The sequence below is a fragment of the Xyrauchen texanus genome, chromosome 41, assembly GCF_025860055.1.
Source record: "Xyrauchen texanus isolate HMW12.3.18 chromosome 41, RBS_HiC_50CHRs, whole genome shotgun sequence".
In the NCBI taxonomy this organism is placed as follows: Eukaryota; Metazoa; Chordata; class Actinopteri; order Cypriniformes; family Catostomidae; genus Xyrauchen; species Xyrauchen texanus.
The window spans coordinates 32,628,887-32,654,193 of NC_068316.1; the positions used below are offsets into that span (position 1 = coordinate 32,628,887).

General features: G+C 35.4%; 1 protein-coding gene across 1 annotated transcript in view; it reads left to right on the forward strand.

Annotated features, from left to right (window-relative positions):
* The first annotated feature begins 664 nt into the window (after window positions 1–664).
* Window positions 665–25,307, forward strand: part of apbb1ip (amyloid beta (A4) precursor protein-binding, family B, member 1 interacting protein) — a 39,201-nt gene continuing 14,558 nt past the window's right edge. Inside the window, exons 1-9 of the mRNA XM_052114076.1 lie at window positions 665–799; window positions 13,983–14,042; window positions 14,788–14,881; window positions 15,364–15,620; window positions 17,224–17,301; window positions 19,074–19,233; window positions 21,465–21,586; window positions 21,921–21,995; window positions 23,185–23,328. Of these exons, the coding sequence (XP_051970036.1) occupies window positions 13,983–14,042; window positions 14,788–14,881; window positions 15,364–15,620; window positions 17,224–17,301; window positions 19,074–19,233; window positions 21,465–21,586; window positions 21,921–21,995; window positions 23,185–23,328 (990 nt within the window). The 5' untranslated portion in view covers window positions 665–799. The remainder of the gene's footprint in view (window positions 800–13,982; window positions 14,043–14,787; window positions 14,882–15,363; window positions 15,621–17,223; window positions 17,302–19,073; window positions 19,234–21,464; window positions 21,587–21,920; window positions 21,996–23,184; window positions 23,329–25,307) is intronic.

Sequence of the window (25,307 nt, forward strand, 5' to 3'; positions counted from 1 at the left end):
TGCTTCAGTATTTGCATTCCAATACACTGAAATGAGCATTAACATGGACCTGAACATGTTTATAAAGCTACGACATGAAAGTTTGAAAGCCTCAGTCATCTTACTGAGGGCTGAAGGATCAGCCAATGATATAACCTCCTTTATTTAGTCCATTCATTCTTAATTTAAACCAAATAACCAAATCAGAAGAGTCCATTGGTAAGGACGGTTGACCTGAGTCTGTTAGTCTCCAAACTGCAATAAATCACATTCAACTTTGTGAGTTATGAATAAATGAGTGACTGATTACTAAATACTACATGTTTGGGAAACGTACTGGCACTCTCCGTTCCCCATCTCTACCTGTCAGTGCAAAGTTACTTCAGCATTAATGATCTTCATAATTCGTTTAATAGAAATTTGCTTTAAACCTTTTACTTTCATTTTGAGTTCAAACATGGACCATAGATACATTGACAGAGAATATTAATCATTGACCAATATGTATTCAAAGGAAAATAATAAACTAGCCTGGGTTGGCGTGTCATATCTCATATCCCGTTCAATCTCAGATGTGCACTTGAGTGCTGCATGTTTTCAGCATCAGCTGGAATGCACAAAACAGGTTGAGACATGAACTTCCGCATCTGGTAGGAAGTAAGCGAATAGTCAGAACAGTCAGTGACTAACGCACTGCATTACAACACAGCACCCTGTTACATGTGGGCAGAGTGGTGTCCACCGTTACACAGGAAAGAGGTTTTAATAGACATATTTATGAACCGATCACCTAGTAATTAAACCTGCTAGATATAACAAGGTAAGTGATGTTTTTCCTCAAACAAACAGTGAGATTAAAACTTTTGGTAGGACTAAGTCTGTGTTGTTGTTTTTGCTCAAATATGTCTTTAAAATATGTAGTTATTGGTATCATTGTGCCTAAGAGATCTAAATCCAGCATTCTGGTGAAGAGTTTCATGAATTCATCATTTGAATGACTTTATTGATTGATTGATTGATGAGAAACAGAAGTACACACCATGTCAGGATGTTGATTTCATCTGTACTGAAATGTCAATGTCAGTATATTGTTTTTCAGATGAAGAGGCATGAATATGCGATGAACAGATTTAATGGTGGATGTTGTCTTACTGGGGATCAATACTGATTTGTAATGCATTATGAATAACCTTTGCCTTCATGCTACATAAATGTTGAAATGTTGATTGAACGTGTTGCTTGGCCGGATATCACGGTGTATATACACTATCATTAAGCAAACACAACATATGACACCACACCCAGCTCATATCAGCACCATATTATCACAGACTAAATTAGACACTCTCAGTTGGCCAGTGTGAAAGCTTAAAATGTACTTCAAATTTACGATTAACAACAAATATTACATATTATGTTCAGGTTGTTTTGTCAAAAAACTCATTTGTCTCATTTGGTAAAGACACATGTGGGTGATTCTCACAAAACCAGTCAAGGAAATGTCCTGGTAATATTTAATGCCAAAATATGAAATCATATTTTTGAAATCTATTCCCATTGATTTAAATGGTGAGCTCATTACCGCAACACAGACATTTTGATCCCATTTTATATTAGGTGTCTTTAACTACTATGTACTAACAAATTAAAATACATACAGTACAATATATTTATTGTGTAATTACATGCTGTTATGAAAACTTTTCACAAGATTCACATTTGCAGAAACTGAGGTAGAGGTACGGGAATGTTAAGAGTTAGGTTTAGGGTTTAGATTATTGTTAGAGGTTTAGGGTAGGGTTAGGTTTAGGATTAGGGGTAAGGTCAACAGTGTTACTGCATATGTAATTAACTGCAGGTTCTTTAAATGTACCTACAATGCAACAACATGTATGCACATGATAAGTACATTGTATTAAATGCTTAAATACATAGTAATTAAAGACAGTTAATATTTTTTACTGTATTATAGTTGAAATATGCTGTTGTAATTGTTTTTTGTTTTTTTAATTCAGCATAAATGAAAGGCAATACTAAGTGAGCACTATTGTGACGTCAAAACATAATTTAAAGTTTAAATATTATACAAATAAATTACGATCATGAGAATTCGGGACCAAAATGTGCATACATGTCCTGAAAATAATGTACAATGTTAAAAAATCTTAATGGTGATAAAAATAGGATGATCTTTTTTTCTTTCTTTCTTTTGATCTTAGAGTAAAATAGGCCCAGGACATAGTCAAATTAAATTTGTAAATCATGGGTAAGTAAATCACCCATGTCAAAACAGAGAACTTCTTTTTTACACAACCACACATAAACAAAAACAACGTATTACACGGCTGTCTGACATACTTGATTCTGATTTGTCAGTTATTGCATACTCTTGTCAGATGTTTCTGTATAAATGACCATTGTCCCAGGCAACCGTTGTCTTATGTTGCTGTGCTAGTTTCATGTCTCTTGTATCAGTCTCTGATGTGCATCTTTCATAATGAAATTATTTAAACTCAGATCAATATTTCATGTCCATTTATTTATTTATAAGCATTAGCAATGTAATAAGTGGGTTAATGTACAACCTGTCATTATAACAAAATAACCATTCAGGAGGATACAAGACCCCTCCACTTCACAATAACAAACATCTGACTTTATGTTATCATTTCCATAACAAATAAGAATAATTGGTGTAGAGGTCACTGGTTGTCCTGGCATGGGCTTGGCAGAACCTCATGAGCATTGGTTGCTCAATGCTTTAATCTATAAAAATATAGATTCAAACTGAAAAAATGGAAAAAGTGATATGATTACATTGATATGAAATGATCAAATTGATTCAGACTTCTAATGGATAGTTTTCACTCGAAATAATTTTTATTGCTTTCTCAATTTTCTTAATCCAACACAATTCTTTAGTATTTGGTCTCTTCTTAATTTCATTGTGTACATTCCAACTATGTTTACTTAATCCAATTGTGTTGGGATAATGTGAAAAATATTTGTTGCATCAAAGTATTTCTGAAATGGGACAGGGGATTTACATTTCCCATCATTCTTTGCAAGAGACTGCATTGCGAGTGTACATTTTGAAATTAAGTGTTATTTGAATGTATTACAATACAAAATGAAAGAAGTAGGAAACTTGCTAGTGTTTAATGCTCTGTTAGGTTGGGATTTAGAGATTCTCTGTCATGGTGGATATTTTTCGAAGGATACCATTGTGGAGAAGAGTAAAGCTAATGGTTAGGTCGAGGATGGGTGATGAACAACACTGTATTTTGATGAACAATTTGCATAAATTGTTTTGACATGAAGCAAAGACTGAAGAATCATCAGTATACAGACTGATTGAGGATTTCTTGACCGTAAATAGTACAGTACTTGTTGTAGTAAACAAAAAGATATAATATGCTAATGTATATTGATGCTAGCTAGCAGCAAGCTGTTAAATTGAGTGGCGTAATTTGGACAGATATAATTTAAGTGAGATTAACGTCCTTTGGGTTTATGCAACACAAATAATTTAAGTAGAGCCTACATTTATATTTCATATTATGGAAACACATTTTCATTATGTGGAACCGATGTCCATAATTGAATGATATAAAACCAATGAAAAAAAATAATTCAGTGCACCTTAGCAACCACATAGTAACGTTTTGGCAAATATTCAGGATTCACTAGAATGGCAGAGAACTATTTTCTACTTACATTTTCCTGGATCTTGGAATGCTGTGAAATCCAGAGAGATTTGTTTGCATTTATGTTTTGTCTTCTATTTTGACCCACATTTGTTAAAGTTGTTGAAATGCCATTGCGTTCAGTCCTGCGGTCAGTACTAGCATCTGTAGCATTACAAATGACATGTAAAAGCCAAAAAGTCATTTACAATGACACATATTAAGTATAATTAAGAATGGGCCAAGAGTCTTATTCGACACTTTTTGGCTTTCATTTGTAAGAGAAGACATTTATGAAAATAAATGCTTTGCTTAAGACAATCCAGAACTTTCAGAGTCACAATGTTAGAGTTGGCTGAAACATTAAAAATAAAACTGGCTTGGTTACAGTGTGACTAAACTACTTCCTCAATATTTAATTCAGAACACGTGCAATTGTGAACCAAATGGAAACATTGAACTAATCTCTTTTCCAGACATAAAATCTTTCAGAAATCCCCTTAATATAGAAAATTGTAGTTGCCATGAAACATACCAAATCAAAAAGTAAATCATTCTTGAAGAAGGAAATAGATGAATATTGCACACTACAGACAGAGTATGTTTTCCTTTGTCTGTGTCTCTGACCTTATCACCTAAAACATACTCTAAGCTACTCTAAACCAATAGCTGGTGCGAGGAGGGTGTCCTGGTGCACTATGGTTGCATCTGGTTGCATCCTCCATGTGGCTGCTGCACACTAATGGTGGTTGATTAGATTCCCCAGCCACTATGTTAAGTGCTATGACTGCCTCGAAGAGCACTACTGTATATAAATGTAAAAATTAAAGCATGCATGAATGAATATACAAAAAAAAACTTTTTGTAGTATTTTGAAATATATGTTCCATATACACTGATGATAAGATAAACATAATGACCACCTGCCAAATATGCTGTTAGTCCTATGCGTGCCACCAAAACAGTGCCGACCCGCCGATGCATGGAACCTACAAGAACCTTGAAGGTGTCCTGTGGCATTAGCAGTAAGTCACGAGGTGGAGCCGTCATGGATCAGACTTGTTGGTTCAGCACATCCCACAAATGCTCAATTGGATGAGATCTGTGGAATTTGGAGGCCAGGCCAACACCTTGAACTCTTCATCATGTCCATTAAACAATTCCCGAACAATGTGTGCATTGTGGCAGGGCGCATTACCCTGCTGAAAGAGGCCACTACCATCAGGTGACACATGTCAAATTGACATCCACATGAATGGCCGGACCCAGGGCTTTCCAGTGGAACATTTCACAGAACATCACGCTCTCTTGGTTGACCCAGCTCCCTCTGTCGTCTTCCCACACTGCATCCTGCTGTCATCACTTCCCCAGGTAAACGGTGCAAACATACATGGCCGTCCACGTAATGTAAACGAAAAGGGACTCATCAGACCAGACAAACTTATTCCTTTGGTCCAAGGCCCAGTTCTGATGCTCGCGTACCCATTGTAGGCGGTTTCGATGGTGGGCATGGGTCATCATAGACACTCTGACCAGTCCGCAGCAACTCAGCCCCATACACACCAGGGTGCGATGCACTGTGTGTTGAGACACATTCCTCCCGTGACCATCATAAAAATCTTCTTTGACTTTTGTAGCCATTGTAGATGTTCTGTCGGTTCAGACCAGGGGCCGGTTGCATAAACATAGCCATTAACTTAAGACTGAATCTAAGAATTAGTTTGACTAGCTAAAGACGTCATAGAAAGTCTGTTGCATAAAACAAGCTCACAGTTGTCTTTAGTAAGACAGCCTAATTTGCACTGCATTGTGGGAAAAATAAGATGCTGAACAGCTTAAAAAAAATGGCCGACAGTGGACGCTCAATAAATGTTTTATTCGCTGAGAATATTTGCTTATTAGAAGACTACAGTGCTTCAAAATGTATTTTAATAAACACGTTTAGTGATTTAACCCAAATAATGAAAAACACAACATTTTGTTACCATTTTTGAAGTCAAAGTCTTCAACCAAGTCTCAACTCAAGCCCCTTTCAGCCCCCACTGGCTGACAATTATTTTCAATAACAAAATGGAATGTAACCAAAAGTTAGCCTGAGGTGTGCTGTCTTACATTTTGGTCTTTAATTAGACTGATCTAAGTTTTTATGCAACTGACTGAAAAAATTAAGACCAACATTTTAGACGACTAACTAGTAAGACTAGTCTAAAACAGTTTTATGCAACCGGCCCCAGATGGGAAAGCTTTCGATGCACTTGCGCATCGATGAACCTTGTGCACCCAACACCCTGTCGCTCGGACCACTGGTAGGTACTCACCATTGCTGACCGAGGGCACCCCACAAGACTTGCCGTTTTAGTGGTGCTCTCACCCAGTCGTCTGTCCGTAACAATTTGTTCCTTGTAAAAGTCACTCAGGTCTTTACTCCTGCCCGTTTCTCCTGCATTCAAAACTTTTACTGTGAGAACTGATAGTTCACTTACCATCTAATCTACCCAGACCTTGACATTTGGCCTTGTTAGGAGATGATTTTGGTTTGTGACTTTTTATCTCAAAGAAAACCATTTATGAACGCATATTTAATATATGTGTTTTACATATATTGCCATATATCAGATTTCTTTATGGGTGTTTACATTTATTAATGAGCTTGATACATATAGTTGTCGGTTGGTGTGAAAAAAGACATTTAAGAAAAAGTGTTGTGATAGCTGCAGAGAGATAGTATGTCATCTGTTTCCTGTTGGAAACTTAGTCGCTTTCAACATCGAGTGAGAGGAAGTTGCTGCAACCACTTCTCCATGTGTAGCACACATACACACTCTTCTGATTGGCTGTACAATAGTGCTTCATTTAAACAAGAGGACACAGTATTGTTTGTACTCACAGGTGCTGCTGGTGGAGACCCAGACAGTTTGACTTGACATAGTGTCAAAAGATAACTAGATTATTTTTGTTGTAATATTGCTGCAATGCTCGTGTTAATGTCTGTTTGTGAAGAATTGCTTGTTGAAATTATCTTTGATTTAAAGTCCACATGATAATTTATAACTTAGTGAGTTAAAAAAATAGATGAAATGCATTCTAATATTACATAATGCAGAAAACACATAATGACAAGTTGAGGACGAAGAGATGGACAGATACTAAAAACAGATATCCGAAGAAAACATTAGTGTGCTTACCCATGCACAACTCACCATTACAGTGCTTGTCACAATGTGTTGTGGGTGGTTGTCAGGGCATTGCTATGCAGTTGTTAAGGTATTTGAATGGTTTTAGCATGTTAATATATGCAGCTGCTAAGCTGTTGTGGTTGCAAGAGCATTGCTATGCAGTTGCTAAGGTGTTGTGATACTTGCCAGGGCATTGCTGAGGTTGCTTAGGTGTTTGACTGGTTTTAGCATGTTGCATTGCTGTTACAAAGGTGTTGTGGTTGTTGGTAGGGTGTTGCTAAGGTGTTTATTTTAGAATGTTACTATGTGGTTACAGGATGTTCTGGGTGTTTGCCAGTGCATTCATTGCTTTGCGGTTGCTACAGTGTTTGAATGATTTTGGCGTGTTGCTATGTGTATATAGGGTGTTGTGTGTGGTTGCCAGTGCTTTGCTCTGCAGTTGCTAAGATGTCGGCAGAGCAAAAGCAAAAACTCAGGCAGCATTTTTACAATAATTTTTGTATATAAATATATGTATATGTATTTGTATAAATTTTCAATAAGGTTTTGGCAATAACATGAAATTGATTCACTACCGATGATTAACTTATGATATGATGATTACTACTCAGCAACAAAACTGCTCATGTTTACAATCTGACTATAACAAATCATCGGATCTGCTCAAATTCCTGTGACATTCATTATTTATTTTCAAAATGATGAAATAAGATGACAGGCAAGCAGATACCATACTTGACTTTCTAACATTGTCCTAGCCGTTAGATTTTAAAAAGATAATGTTAGCATCCTATCCACCTTGTGGAACATTAACGCTTCTCTCAAATCACATCTTTGATAGTTCATACATTGCGATCGCTCCAATTTGTCCACGAATTCAGGCTTTTGTCGGCAATCTCCTCAAAACTGTCTACGAGCGAAACGTGTTTTTGACCACATTCGTATGTGGTTTCTGCAAATCGATTACAAAACTTTTTAGACCCCATTGAGACCTGTATTTAGGAATGAACACATGTGATCGGATCACATGAAACACATCTTAATAAGGTGTTGCTAGATGGTTACTAAGATTTTCTGGGGTGTTGCTTACTTATTTCACCTGCCTTATCATTCACAAGGAGAAAATCTAGAGTGTAGATCATTAGAAAAGTAATAGCACACCTCTCCTAAGAGACAGGTAACACTGCAAACTTTAATACTTCATATATTTATATCAGAATACAAAAAAACCCTGCTGCATTAAGTTTGTTTCACTTTAATCAAATAGAAAAAGTGACAACGTGTGCATAAATTCAAATCTGGTCACAAAAGATTTGCTGAATGCGAGACACTAAATGGGGAAGTTGGCGAATTGGATTTTTTTGGGACAGATTTAGAGATATTGTGTGAGCTGAGATGTTTTATGGATCATACCTGTTATGTTCCACATCCTATGTGCACACTGTAACCCCAACCCTAATCCTGTTTTAACATATGGGATAAAAAAACTCATCTAAAATTTGGAAAAAGAAAATCATATTAGTAAGTATTCTTTGATCACAATACAGTGAATATGGGGGAAATTTTGAATATTTGTACTATTGTTTTGAGTGGTGAGTGATTTTGCACACTAACTTCCAGTATGAAAACTGACATTGTATTGAGAAATATCCCAGGTGTTTCTTAATTTTTTTACCTTTTTCTAACAAAACATGTTTTCTTGGGAATATCGTTTAATGGGCTTATTTAATTTTTGTGTTCCAACATCACTCTCCATCATGTTAGTATCTCCTAGTAGCCATATCACCCTGCAGCTATTGCCTGGTTACCCACTAAAGCTAAGCAGGGTTGAACCTGGCCAGTACCTGGATGGGAGACCTCCTGGGGAAGTGGTATTAGGGAGGCCAGCAGGGGGTGCTCATCCTACGGTCTGTGTGGGTCCTAATGCCCCAGTATAGTGACGGGGACACTATACTGTAAAAAAAACACTGTCTAGGGCACTTCTCGTAAAGAGTAGGGGTTTAACCCTGGTGTTGCTCCGGGGGAGATTGTCCCTGTAATAAGTGCACTGTAAGTCGCTTTGGGTAAAAGCGTCTGCCAAATGCATAAATGTAAATGTAAATGTGGTGTCCTAGCCAAATTCCCCCCATTGGCCCCTATCTATCATGGCCTCCTAATAATCTCCATCCCTAAATTGGCTACATCACTCTACCATCTCCTCTCCACCAATAGCTGGTGTGTGGTGGGCGTTCTGGTGCACTATGGCTGCCGTCGCATCATCCAGGTGGATGCTGCACACTGGTGGTGGTTGAGGAGATTCCCCCTATACTATGTAAAGTGCTTTGAGTGCCTAGAAAAGCGCTATATAAATGTAAATTGTTGTTGTAGTCTTTTTTTTAAAATCATTTTAAATAACATAAGCCAGTTCCTTAAAGGGATAGTTCACCCAAAAATGAAAATGATCTAATTTATTCACCCTTATGCCATCCCAGATGTGTATGATGTAAAGATTTTTAGAAGAATGTCACAGTTCTTTTGGTCCTTCAATGCATGTGAATGACTGCCAAATTGTTAAAGCTCCAAAAATCACATAAGTCAGCATAAAAGTAATCCATATGACTCCAGTGGTTAAATCCATGTCTTTAGAAGCGATATAATAAATGTGGGCGAGAAACCGATCAATATTTAAGTCCATTTTTTGCTTTATTGCTCAGTCAAACCCTTTCACATTGTTCTTCTTGTGTTTTTGGTGATTCACAATCTTCATACATATGCCCCCTACTGGGCAAGTAGAAGAGTTTCTTGAAAAAATCTACTTAAAAATTGATCTGTTTCTCACCCACACTTGTCATATCACTTCTAAAGACATGGATTTAACAACTGGAATCTTATGGGTTGCTTTTATGCTGCATTTCTGTGCTTTTTGGACCTTCAAAATGTTGGCACATATTGACTTTGCATTGTATAGACCTACAGAGGTGAAATATTCTTATAAAAATCTTAATTTGGGTTCTGCAGAAGAAAGAAGTTCATGCACATCTCAGGGCTCCAGACTGCGACTAATTGGTTGCAAATGCGACCAAAAATAATTGATTGCGACAATAATTTAAAATCTAGTCGCTATTAGCGACAGTCAGGTTGTGTGTGTTCAAATGTTTTCATCAGATATCATCTTGTGAGTTCTGTTGATGATGTGCTTGCTGCACAACATTATCTTTAAAATGCGGTGTCCTGAAAAAGGGACATTCCTTTTTTGCTGAGTTTATATATATATATATATATATATATATATATATATATATATATATATATATATATATATATATCAAGCTTTTGACACTTTTGGGACTTGTTAACAAATATTACACAAGGTGCAAACGTTCAGTGATGTTCAAGAACACCCTACTATATACATACTATACTTTCTGTAAATATCTGAAGAGCAGTACATACATAAAAATCTTTTATCTCTTATATTTGTATAAATTCTGAATGGGGTGTGAACATTTATGAGACAAAAGGGAATGCAAACTTATTTTCTCAACTATATATTCTGTTTATTAACCCTTTGATGAATGAGTTATCTGGCTTTCTTTCTTGCTTCTGAACATCTGAAACTAAATCGAGAAAATCTGTGATTTGGCAACAAAAAACAGCCATTTGGCTCCTTAATGTTTCAGTTTAGGAACCAATGTCTCCCAAGTCATTTTTTTTGTCTGGAGCCCTGCATCTGGGATGGCATAAGGGTGAGGAAAATATGAGATAATTTTCACTTTTTGGTGAACTATTCCTTTAATGACGCAATCCTCCAGGAAGTGACACTAAGTTTGGTAGGAAAAATGCACAAACATGAGCAGGTCTTTTTATTGACTCATTGTCTTTTTATCTATTGACATTCTTGAAAAAGCAAGGATTAGCAGTCAATGTTTATCAATTTCTATCATGTTTTTGTGGTTGTCATTTCATTCTGTTCATTTTCTTCTGTTCACAATCAAGTTATCATTAATAATGTTTAAGTGAGCTTGACCAGGGTCCATATTTATGAATGTATCCTTTTATAAAAACCCTTAAATTACAACACAAGCATATTATTATTATGGAGCTCTAAAGATACTGGATGACAGGAATGAATCTTTTGGTGAAGTATGAAATGGTGAAGTATATGGATCCAAGAATAATATGTATAATATGTTATGACAAATGAGTTCATACTGGTAAGATTAAAGTACTATCAATCATTGGTTCTGATGAACAGATCAACTGGTTTTGCTTCATGTCCCAGATTAGACATTAGACATCAAGTAGCAACCAGACAAGTAAAACGGTTGTTAATCATATCTGTTAGGAAAAATGTCCTTAAAATCAAACATTGAAGTGTATTATTATTAACATGAACTGCATATGCCCAATAATATGAACAATTATTAACATGACATATATATAGTTTTCTGAACGTCAGTTCCATGCTCTTAGCAACCATAATTCACCAAAACAAAACACATTGTGGTCAGAACACGCATATTTATCCATGCTGCATGTCAACCCATTTTAATGTAGTCTGAATCATGCTTTTTTTGCCTTGCATATTTCCTGTTCATGATGACGTACAAATTTGGTCCACCTTAGTCGAGTCTGAGTTAAGTCTTAATCTTTAAACAACCGAGTCAAGTCCGAGTCATGTCCGAGTCTTTAAACAACTGAGTCAGTGTCGAGTCCAAGTCCAAAAGTGGCCGAGTCAGACTCAGGACCGAGTCCAGGTCGAGTCTGAGTCGAGTCTGTGTCTGAATGAATCTGTTCATGAATCTGAATTCAAATTGTAACTGTAAACTCAACATCAATATTTTAATCTTATTTTAACTTTCACAACTCAGAAAACACAATTGTCAATATAAATGTAACACAAACATTTCTATATTTTATGATTTGTTTCCTGCTGAACAAACTTCAAAGTGTTTTCATTATGAAAGCAAGACAGAACTGTCCTTCAACACACTTCTTACTGTGTTCTGTTGACATTTGAATTCTGTTTTTTATTTCTACTTCATTTTCAATTTCGTTTAGTTTTATCTCAAATTAATCCTATCTAAAAAATTATATATATTGCCGACTGGTTTGGGAAAATAAAGAGTCAACACAGTAATTAACACTCGCAGAGAAGATCCATCTCACGACTGACTGCAAACAACGCTACATCTGAAAACACCGCTAAAACACACTGCTAATATTAGTGACTGTTAATTCATGGAAAACATGGGGCAGTTCTTAAACGCTGATGTGCCGTGAGTTATCACTTTAAAAAAATAAAAGTGATCATAAAAATGTATTTAGTACTAGCTTGAAGAAGCTGAAAATTAAACAAAATTAATAATCTTTTGCAAAGAAGGAAATTAATTTTGTTTCCTGTTCAGCTTCTTCAAGGTAGTACTAAATAAATGTTTCTGATTTTTATGATACCAGAGACAATAGTGAGAAGGGCAATGTGTAATAAACTGGGACATCTGGTCACCCAAACTATAATTACATTTTTTAAAAAAACATTTCACTGCCCAAAATAACTTCATATTTCTTTGAGCATTTTTTACAAAACTGTAAAAGAACATATATTAAGCAGCTCATCAATGCTTTTAAAATAGAAGAACAATACATAGGTGCTGTTTATCTGTTTAGAGTTGCAGTCTGCTTTAGCAATAAAAAGATTTCCCTGACGACTTCAAAAGTTACAGTTAATTCATCAATGACCAGTTTAAGTTGACAACACTGCGTGGACCACAAGAGACTTCAGATGCCTGTATATACATGCTTTACATGTGTTACATTATACATAGATACATTACGCTTAAAAAGACTTAATATCCCAATATTAATCATATTGTTCTGAATTTATATTTGTATATGTTGTGTTAATAGACTGTGAGAGACATGATGTGGGTGACTTGACTTAATGAATTTCTTAACCACGGCGAAACCACAATGTGAGCTTGCTGCACAAGCGGAGCGTGCGATTTTACCAGTTGTCAGGTCCCGTGTCATGTGAAACTGGCGTGTAGTTTCTAGTACATTTGCTACATTCCTGTCTTTATGTGTTCGGCGTGCCAGCCACCTCGTAATCGATGTTATACACCAGTCTCTGTAGTAACATTCGAGCGTATTGGTTGACTGAGTGTGTCGCTCTGCAGGTGTGTTTGCTCAACACGGTGAAACAAACTCTGGCTACATCTATGACATCAGGGGGTGATACAACTGCTTGCAGACAGAGTGTCCATTTATTTCATTATTTATATTTGTTTACTTTGTTCATTGCATCAGAAATCAAATGCCATGGATTCGGCTGGACTCGGAAATAAATCCAGAGACCCTCGAGTCCGAGTGAAGTCCGAGTAAAATGCATCCGAGTCCGTGACAACTCCAAATCCATTAAAATTGGACACGTGACTCAGACTCGAATCAGAGTCCGAACTTGAGTACCCCAATTGTACCATGTATTTTGCTGTACGTTTTAAGCATGATTGTATGGATAATTTGCATATGTATTACCTGATGTGCGAGACCAAGGGCGTAGATTTGTCTTGAACATGGGGGTGTTTACAGCATGAAGCATTTACATGTTTCCATTGAATATGGTATACATAATGGGGGGGGGGGTTGTACTAGCTTGTTTTGATTATGGGGGATTCAGAATGATCTCTTTGCTAAGTAATTTGGCATTTAACTCGTGCCTTCTTTAATACCCTACACTCAGTCTGTTCTGAGCATTCATATGCAGGATTCTGCATGTCTTGGCAAAGAATGACTGTGTGAGAGTTACACAAACCATGCTTTTATCTCTAGCCTCTGGATGGATATTGTGCAATTCCTAGCCCTGGATGACTATTATTATTTTCACATTGCACACACTGCTCTGTTTCTATGTTATATTACCAATCAAAAGCACTTGAATGAAGCTGTACCAACCAAAATGACAGGAAGAAAAGATTACGGCACCCAAATGACCAGCACTTTATTAAGCAGCTTCAGGCATATTGCCTGAAAGAGGATAAATGAAAATAAATTGTTTCATGGTATGTTTGCTTAAATAAGGGCTGTGTCCACACCTGGGGTTTACTTTCTGTGCTGCATGTAACAAAGTGAATTATTCATAAAGAGTTGTCTTTTCCTGATGTAGATGGATGACATTGATGCCATGTTCAGCGATATGCTGCAGGAGATGGATCTCCTGACACAGGTATGTTTTATACTAGGTCTTGTATAAAATTAAAAATAGCAACAGTCTTTAACAACTTTAATAACAGCTCTAAATTAGGGTTGAGAACACCTGAGAAAGTAAAAGCTTTTATCTTTATATAAAAAAAATGTAAGAACTACTGTTATTTTATCATAACCCTGTTATGTATCAAGTTGTGCTTCCCAGCTTATCAATGTTTTTACTAAGAAGTGATTTGCATTCGAGTAATCCACTGTATATATACAATGGCGATGGGTCTTTCTTTTCTAATATTTGTTGTGTCCTTGGTAGTGGACAGGGTACATCAAACACACATGCTGCAAGACTCTACATAAAAGCCTAAATAAATGCTGTGAAGTTACATGCTACTTTAACAGAATAACAGAACTGTTCTCTCCCAATCAGACAAACACAATGTTTCATTTGATCCAAGTAATGAGATAGTGATGTCATACAGGGGACATTGTTGGTTCTAAATGTGTATGTGTGTTTTGTTGTGCACATTCAGTTAGTAATGTTAGTTGTTAATGGTCCAATTGTATATGTTACTCAAGTTGTAGTTGAGCTGGCAGCTATATGAGCACAATATTTAATGTAAACAGAAAGTAAATAGTGATACTTATCATATCTGTATATTATATGCAGTTATATAGTTTCTTCACTGTTAACGTTAATTCTGTATTTTAAAAGTAGCCTCCAGATATGTTATCATTTAGTCAGCTTGTTTCTCATTTGTCTTTCGCAGAGTTTGGGGGAAGAATCAGAAACTTTGCCTAAACCTCCCTCCATTCCTGTAACTCAGGAAATGAACGTCTCCTTCGGTTTTGCAGATTGTAATGGTAAATAATACTTTAAACATATTATTTTTTCACCAATGTCTGCTATTTTTTATTATTGGATTCTTAGAAGGTATTTCATCTCTGTTGAGAGATCATATTCATCATGTGTATTTCCTTTTGGAGAAAATTCGTTTTTAATTAGCCATAAAATTGCTTGAAATTATGACTAAGGCCTACTTTATATTATGTTGACAGAGTGCCTTTTTTCTACCCAATATTTGAGTAATGCTACATTTTTAAACCTGAAGAGAAACATTTAGATTATATTGAACTAAAAGTTATGTCAAGTTCTGTAAATGTAGTTTTTTACTTTAATTTTGATTTTATATATATATATATATATATATATATATATATATATATATATATATATATATATATATACAGTATATACTGTATATTGAAAACCCCTGATCTACATTTCCTCTGTATTACCAAATAAGTTTGTTATAGAAATATTTTGACTCTATATTCCCCTAAAGTCCTGTCCCTGAATGATCTGGAGGACAATGATTTAGATGCCCTGATGGCTGACCTGGTGGCAGATATAAGTGCTACAGAGGAAAAGTTTGCCACAGAAAAAGAAAACTCAAAGGAGCCTACTCATTTTGCCCCACCACCCGTACAGCCTCAGAGTAACTTTTACCTCCCTACATCCACTGATGCACCCAGACCTGCAACTTCCTCCACCTCCATTTCAGCTCCACCTCCACCACCACCCACTGCCAAACCATCAAAAGTAAGAATCATTTTGAGTGCTCCACACACCCACAGGCCTCTTGTGGTTAACACCTCATCCTCTGAAGGGTTACAGAAATCTAATGAACTCAAACCAGGCCAACCAATGGATGTTTATTTAATATAATGCAATTCTAGTGCAGGCAACATTATAAAATAAATGAAATAGCCTTATGAATGTCTATTATTCTAATCTGCTTGGCATGTAGGAAAGCCTGACAAAACAAAACGTAATTATACTCATGATTGCAATGTTAGTTCCAGAGATGGACTTCAAGTAATTATTATTATCATTATTTTATTTTTTTTACTTTCATTTTTGAACTTTACTCGATTATAAACATTTAAGATGATTTTCACCTTTACTTCAATGAATTTTGAAGAGAAAATGATCGCTTTTACTCCAATACTTTTCCAAAACCTTGTCGTTACTTCATAATGCACCACAAAAAAGAACACAAATACAGAATAAACTGCATCCGACTCAGCAATACTGATGTCCGTTTCACCAACAAATCATTTCGAGTTTAATCTTTAGCTCAGCTGGTTATTCATTTATTATTGTCTTATATCTGGCGCGGTGTTGTGTAACATCCCAAAGGAGGTTTCCAGAGGTCTGTCTAGCCCAGAGCGATTCAACTTCTTCAACAAGTGGCCAAATGGAAGCATTTTTTGCAGCATGCAGGCCAGAACCAAGATACTATATACAGATAACAGTAACATAAAAAGAACTGGTTGCCATCCCTTGTGTGAACAAGTACTTGAAAGTCCATTCTAGTTGGAACCTTTTGAAGCATTTTTTATCTTCATTTTTCCCATCGGAACCGAATGTTTTTGTCATTTACAGAATTCCAAAAACGTTGACAAATAATTCAAAATGCCATCTGTCTTTTGACAGCTAGAAAAATAAGGTAGCCTGTCTTGACTATTTCTTTACTTTAGAAACATTCCTACATTAAAGGATGTTAGGCATTAGCATTGAAGAAAAGGTGAGAGAATTAAGTTTTAATTTACCCCATGGAGAGATGCCAATGAAACAAGTGTTGTCCATTGGAATAATTCATGAAATTATTCTAAAGCAGCATCTTGTGTATGTTTTGTGGAGAATGCATTGTGATGAGCTCAGTAAAAAACAAAAGATTGCAGATTATGTGAGAGAAAATGGTGATATTAATTACTAATATACTTTTAATATGAATTAAATTTCAGTAAATACTGAAAAATATTTATAAAAAATTGTTCAATCTAATAAATAATTATTTTACAAATACATATTTATAATACAAAATATAAGTAACTGTATTCCACTAGTTACACAAAAGTACATTGTATTGTATGTGTTGTAATGTTAGTACACAGTAGTTAAAGTAGTTAAAGACACCTTATATAAAGTGGGACCGACTATTTTACCCAAAATTCAGTAGGGCTTTATATTTGTTTTGTGCTTATAGAGTGTCACATTGTGAGCTTAGTAACGTGGTAAAGTCTAACTCTTTTGGAAACAAATGTGAGTCTTGTCTCCTGTGCATTTGAATAGTTGACTCAATGAAGACTTCATTAAGTCTGTTCAAGTACAATAAAACTGTAATTGTTCATGTCCTCAGGAAGATCTAGAGGAACAGATCAAAGCAGATAAAATCAAACTCGCCTTGGAGAAGCTGAAGGAAGCCAAAGTGAAAAAGGTGAGTGATGCAGTCAATTGAATATTTTTTTGGAAATGATTTTAGATGATTTGAATGAATATTATTCATTGGGGTCAGAAATCCCTCAAAATAATTCATGTTAGCTTTGGCTGCCCCTGAATCTGCAGCTGAAACACATTCCTGAACTTAATTTATCAAAAATGTGAAAAAAGGCATTTTTCATAACACCGTTTCTTGTCCTTCAAAAGCACACCTGCACCCCGCTGCAGAGTACGAAATATATCTCTTCAATTTTTCTCTAATATCTCTTCTACAGTATATCTCTGAGATGATTTCATGGAGAGAAAATCAAGACTATTTCTTAAGTCTATTTTTCAGATGTGCCTCCTGATTAAAAGAGTAATGAAATGTGTTTCTGAAAAGTTTCAGAAAATATCTAACAAATGTCTCAAACCAAATTTGCCAAGATACCAAAGCCTGGAATCAAAAGTGAGAGATTTCAAAATGTTTCATTAATGACCATTTTATTTGAGCTACGCTATATATAAATCTCATCGCTCTTTACTCTAAATTTTGATATATACCAACTTTTTGCAAATATATATATATGCACATGTATATGTATATTTCTCTTATTGTTTAATGACCAAAGGTGTACGGGGTCGTTAGTGACACAAGATAAGCAATAGTGTTGCAACTGTATCTTTGTTCTTCCATAAATCATATTCATATATTTCATATCTGTATTATATATGTATTAAGTTTATTATCACAGGATATCTATTACTTTATTACAAAACATGAGTCATTTATTTATACAAATTAGTACTGTATTGTGTCGCTTTTCTGCCCGATATGATAAAATATCAGTATCCATAAAGTTTGCATGTCATTTTACATATTATACATATTACTCAAGTTGGTGCTTTTGTTTCAGGGATTGACTTAATTTGTCAAAGAAGCAACTTTAAAGTAAACTATAGCAAGTACTTGAACTGTATAATACAGTATGCCTAATGCCATTTGAGTGTACTACTGAAATTCTGTAGGTTTTACTTCTATTTCGACTCAGAAAGTTCCTGAAAAAAATAGCTATGTGTAGCTAATGTGTAGTTTATGTGTTATGTATAGCTCAATGTGGGTTTGACAGACAGTGGCATCTCATACACTGCCTTTCAAAAGTTTGGGGTCACTTGAATGAAATGTTTCTCATAATCTTAAAAATCTTTTGATCTGAAGGCGTATGCTTAAATGTTTGACATGAGTTTTGTTGACAAAAATAAAATTGTGCCAACATATTAATTTATTTCATTACAAAACTAAAATTGGATTTAAAACCAAATAATAACGAAAAGCAGCCAATCAGTGCCCAACATAGAAGGGAACTCCTAAAAAAAACAGTTTAAAAATCATCTCAAGGTGATACCTCAAGAAGTTGGTTTAGAAAATACCAGAGCATATTTCTGCAAATTCAAGACAAAGGGTGACTACTTTGAAGATGCTAAAATACAACAAAGTTTTGATTTATTTTGGATTTCTTTTAATCACAACATAATTCCAATAGTATACTCCCCAAACTACACTAAGAAAATGTATTTGCCTTTTGAAAAAATAAATGGGATTTGTTCTTCCGTAACCTGACTGTAGGATTCTATTGGTAAACCAGCTTCACCAGAAAGACCATGTTGGTCAAAGGCGACCTTTGTTTTGTAGCATAGATGTACCAAACTTTAATGTAACGTTCCTCTCGTAGAAGCAAAACACCACAGTGTGTGGCTATCCTAATTATATCTATTTATCATTTGTGACAGTTGGTTGTGAAGGTGGAGATTACAGATGGAGGCTCAAAAACTCTGATGGTGGATGAGAGACAAACAGTCAGAGAAGTGATTGACAACCTGTTTGAGAAGACACACTGCGACTGCAAAGTGGACTGGAGTGTGTGTGAAACCAACCCTGACCTACAGACCGGTGTGTATCATCCATTTAGTCTTCATCTGGTATATAGAACTGGATTTCTCACAGATGATGAAGTGTGCTATTATTGGCGTGATGACAGCCAAGCATCAGTGAGCTTACAGTACAGCTCACCACATTCCATACTGATTCAGTCTCACACACCAAATGAGAGGCAGGTTTAATTTACAGCCCCATTCATTACAGAACTCTAGTCCTTTTGCTCTAAATCCACCATTTCACTTTCTCCAGCTGTTCTGGGACTTTGTCTTCAGCCAGTACCATCTGTTTCCTTTATGACTGCCACATTTTAGAATGATAGGCTCAAAGAGAGTGGTTTTATCTTGTGTTTTTCCATTTGTTACTTAGGGATTGCAAGGAGAAAGACTGTAACCTTCTGTAACTTCTTCAGCTTTAACAGTTTGCTTAAAAAATAATGAATTAAGAATTAAACTACTTAAATTAGCTTAATAGGGTTTAGAACAGAGTTATTTATAAAGCTCTGGAAATATGTTACACAAGAAGTTAATTGAAACATGGTGAGTTTCCTGTTGAGATTATACAATATCTTAATCACATTATGATGTTTCCTATTGTGAGTGACTGATAATCATGAGAAAAAGGCTGATGAAGTATGATCTTCATAGTCCTGACAAAGAAACAAATACAGTCCGCTCACATGCTCGTGTGTTGTAATAGTTCATCACCACCATCCGCTCACATGAATTGAGGGACACATGGAATCATGCATATGCTTATAGTGAAAATAACTTCCATTTTCTGTCTCAGAGGCAGACTCATACCATGCCTGTAACCAAATAAAACAACAACCACCCATTATTTTTTCATTCCAGTTTTGAATTAGTATATGTGGTCTTTAACTAAATACCTGAGATATGGCAGCAAACATAGTAGCTAGAAGAGACTCTCAACCACATTCTCTGGGTGAGCACCAACACAATGGGAGGTTCAGACATTAAGAGACTAACAATTCGAGGACTAACAAATTTTAGTATACATAAAAACAACCAGTTTAGGGGAGATTACTTTTGAAATGGAATCCAGTAATTATTTAAATTGACATGACTAAAATTGTAATCAGGAACATAATTTTAGACTGATTGCAAATTAGGAATTGGGCCGCACTGTTTTCAATGCTCATTTGCATCACATGTATTTCAGCCTCTTACTTAGACTGCTTTTTTAAAATGTTAGAATATAATAAATTAAGCATTAGTTATTGCCATTGGTTGGCTGATTAAAAAATTAAATCAGCCATTAAAAAGTAACTTTAATCTGATTATACACATTTTAAAATGCAATCTTGTTTAAAATCCTAAAGATCTGATTACGTAATTTACATTACATGTAACATTAATAACACTGATAACAACATATCAAAATTGACTTCCACTGTAAGCTTGCAGTTGTAGAGAAATATTTAGAAAACTTGTTGCCTTGGGGCCTGGGTAGTTCAGCGGGTATTGACGGTGACTAGCACCCCTGGAGTCACGAGTTTGAATCCCAGGGTGTGCTGAGAGACTCCAGTCAGGTCTCCTAAGCAACCAAATTGGCCCGGTTAATAAGAAGGGTAGAGTCACATGGGGTAACCTCCTCGTGGTCTCAATTAGTGGTTCTCACTCTCAATGGGGCTTGTGGTAAGTTGTGTGTGGATCGAGTAGCATGAGTCTCCACATGCTGTGAGTCTCCGCGGTGTCATGCACAACGAGTCACGTGATAAGATGCACAGATTGACTGTCTCAGATGTGGAGGTAACTGAGACTTGTCCTCCACCACCCGGATTGAGGTGAGCGCCAGCACGAGGACCTAGTAAGCAGTGGGAATTGTGCATTACAAATTGAGAAGAAAAGCGGATAAAAATAAAAAAAATTTATTTAAACTTGTTTTCTTGAAAGTATTTTTAAATTGATTTTTTTTTTTCTAAAAGCTGTGTTTATGACTACAGTTTTACTGAGGCTCCTTTTTTTCATAAATGAGGGATACATTGTTATATTTCGAATTGTTTCAGACAATTGTATTATCAACCAGCAATATAAAAATATCTGTTTATATTGTTTATTTGCGATTAAAATCAAACATTGTTTTAATAAAGAAAGATATCAGTCTTCCCACAATCTGTGGTCTGATATTGATTGTCAGTATTTAGTGAGGATTTTTTTAGGGCCTCTAGAACTATCAAAAACTTTTTGATTGCAATTGAGAAAGTAAATTTGAACTTTCCACAGAACGAGGTTTTGAGGACCATGAAAACCTGGTGGAACCTCTGTCTACATGGCAGAGAGACAGTGAAAACAAAGTGATTTTTCAGGAGAAAAATGACAAGTATGAAGTCTTCAGAAACCCTCAGGCAAGTGCTTTGGACAGTTACAATAACTGTGCACTTTTGTACCAATACAAATTTAATTACTGCTTATGACAACATAAAATACAGTAAATTGCAATATGTGGTTCCTGTTTATTCCAAATATATATAATGAGAACTTTTGTTTTTCTTGTATACAGTCTGTAAGCTCACTGAAAATTAAGTAGAACTCAGCACTTTATTCTAAAATGGTAGAAGAGAGAGACTGTTTTAATTGTTAACAAAGTTGACGCATACTTCCAAAGGTTAGTTTTGATGAACAGTCTGATCAAGAAAATGCTGTCGAATACTGATGCACTCAATTTCCTTTCTTTTACAGGTTTTTTATTTATGGAAAAAGGATAAGAAATCTCTTAAGGACATGAAAGAAAAAGATAAAGAGCAACTGCTGGAGGTGGGTCTGGCTTTGATTTTGATATGATCAAGAGGATTCATGGTTTGTTAGAACATTAAGACATTTGTCAGGATGTATCAACATATATTAGGGCTGTCGATTTAACGCGTTAATTCAGTGCAATTAATTTTACAAAAAATAACGCAATTAATCGCATGCCCACGGACCATAATAAGGAAAATTCCTGAGAAATACAAGCTTGTAGTACCACCTGTTTACTCCAGAGGGCAGTATGAAAAATTTCAGCTGTGTGAGCAACATGCAGTTTATACAGTGAAGAAAACACTTCAGTAGGCAGAACAACACAAACATGCGTTACGTTCTTGCGTTCAAAACACTCGAAGGAGCGCAAATGCGAACTAAGGGATCTCAAGATGTGTTTAAAGATTGAGTATTAAACTGTATTTAACTTGACACAGTGACCTAAACATTTTATGTTTATGATGCAACGTAGGTGTACATTGACGGGTCCTTAAACAAGCCCTCAACATAAATCTCCAACTGATTGACAAATTCACTTGTGAAATGGATTAATGTGAACTGTATGACAATGATTGACTTATGATCAATAATATAGTAATAAACAATACATTGTATTCTAAAGACGCTTTTTGTTTTATCAATGATGAACTCTTCTGCTACAGGAATGTAAAGCATTTTGAATATATATATATATATATATATATATATATATATATATATATATATATATATATATATATATATATATATATATATATATATATATATATATATATATATATATATATATATATATATATATATATATATATGTGTGTGTATATATAATTTTTAAATATTTAAAGATAACTATGTATAATTATATATTGATATAAATATGTATAATCATTATATATTGAATTATTGTTATATGAGGGGCTTTCTTAGCAAATATTTGTTTATGCGATTAATCGCGATTAATTAATCGGGACACCATGTAATTAATTAAAGTAACTAAAAAAAAATAAGTAATTAAAAATTGTAATTGATTGACAGCCCTTGCATATATATATATATAATCTAATGCCAGATGTAAAATCATCTGGATTTTAAGATTATTGATCAAGTAGATGCAGTGGCCAAAACAATTATGAGAAATGTAACATTACAGAGTAGATCACCTGGTTCCAAAATATGAAACGCTTAAAGTCTTCATTCCTGGGTGTAGGAGAACTTCTGTGGGCCCTCTGTCATTGTGCCTGACCTGGAGGGGGTTCTGTATCTGAAGGAGGATGGGAAGAAATCCTGGAAACAGCGTTACTTCCTGCTGCGGGCCTCTGGATTGTATTACTCACCCAAAGGCAAGACCAAGGTCAGCACAGGCAGCCCAGACATTACAACATACACTGCATTTATTTTGACCAGATATAAACAAATGCCGGTGCTCAAGCATTAAAGAGACTATGAAATTAAAATATGTAATTTAGTCGATGTTAGCTTTGAGGACATTGAGGACTTTGAGGCTAGTGTACTCCTAAACCTGGCAAAATTAATAGATACACATTTTATTCACTTTCATAATTTTATATGTTCAGACTTTCTCTTCCGGGAAAATGGACCAAACAGTTTAGTGACATAATTTCCTGCACAGGAGTCTACACAAATCTTGTCCAATCGGTGTTCTCATAGAATTTGAATGTTCCTCACGCTAATAGAGTGGCGGCTGGTGCTTTTCAAGAGAGAGGAAGCACAGATCACACAAAAATGATGTGGAGATCTTTTTATATTATTGTTATTAGGGGCCAATCACCAATGGTGCTTGTAAGGTTTTTATGCTTAACAGAAACTTGGCATAAACAGAGAGATGGTTTCCTCTTTAATCAAATTACTCCCAATGGCTATGGTTTGTTTGATCTCCCACAACTCTCTGGTAGAGGTGGGGATATTATGGTGCTTCACAACCTAAAATACAACATAAGTCCTGTGTCTGTACCACAGTGATCTTCATTTGAGTGCCTTGTTCTGAGAGTCTCTGCCCCTAACACTACTATCATCACTACAGTCTACAGACCTCCAATGACTAATGAAGCCTTTTTGACTGATTTTGCTGATTTGTTGTCTCTGTTGTGCCTCAAGATCAAAAGAATTCTTATTTTGGGGGACGTTAATGTCCACATTGACTCAAAAGACTCAGTATTGACAAACGATTTGATCCATTTTGCTGACTGTTCTACACATAACAAAGGTCACACCTTAGACCTTGTTATTGCAAGTGGCTCTTTTGTGTCCTGAGTTTTTGTCTTTCTGACCGTTTAGCCATCTTTTTTAGTATGGAACATTAATTCTTCTTCTCACAATGTAAAATATCATAAATGGAAATCTATTGATTTGTCAGCTTTTACAAACTCTATTGTTTCTTCTTTAAGTAGTTTTTCTTCTTCTGATCTTCTTAAAGACAAGAATTCTCTGAAATCATGGACTATCTCTTCTTTGCGTTCTGTTCCCTGGTATAATGACAATCTGCACTCAATGAAGGCTGCTTGTCATAAAATGGAGCGAGAGTGCAGTCTTTCTGGCCAAACGTATATTACCAGGCTCGGAAAGACAACTTACATGATTATAAAGAAGAAATCAGATGAGCCAAATTTTCTGAAATAATTTTAAATAACCAAAATAATCAGAGACATCTATTCAATACTATTAATACATTTCTCAAATGTAATTGTTGTACCACCTTGCCTGCATCACATTCACTCTGTAACGTGCATTTAGACTTTTGTAGCACTAAGTTTGGAAAAATATTCTTGCTACCACATCTGTTTTTCGGTTTCATTTCTCAGCTTGTCTTGTTTCTCTGTCACACATCTATCAAATTTCTCTCAACTCGACCTTGTTACTCTAAGTTATGAGGTATCATATATGAAAGCTACCACTAGCAAAGTTGACTCTCTACCAACTAGTCGAATCAAATCCAGTTTTGCCTCTCAGTGTCCCTTTGTGTTGGACATAATAATGACTCCTTGTGTACTGGTGTTGTGCCTGCAGCATTTCAAATTGCTACTGTAAATCCAGTTTCAAAAAAACCTAATATGGATTTGGACAATCTGAGCAACTTCTGTCTCATTTAAAATCTTCCCATCCTTGCAAAAATCTTAGAGCGAGCTGTTGCCTCTCAATTACACAATCACCTCATTGTCAAGGATGTCTTTGAGCCATTTCAGTGTGGTTTTTGGAAATTTCATAGTACAGAAACGGCTTTAGTCAAGGTCACTAATGACTTGTTAATGGCTTCAGGCTCAGGCTCTTTTTTGTCTCATCCTTCTTGATCTCAGTGCTGCTTTCGACACTGTG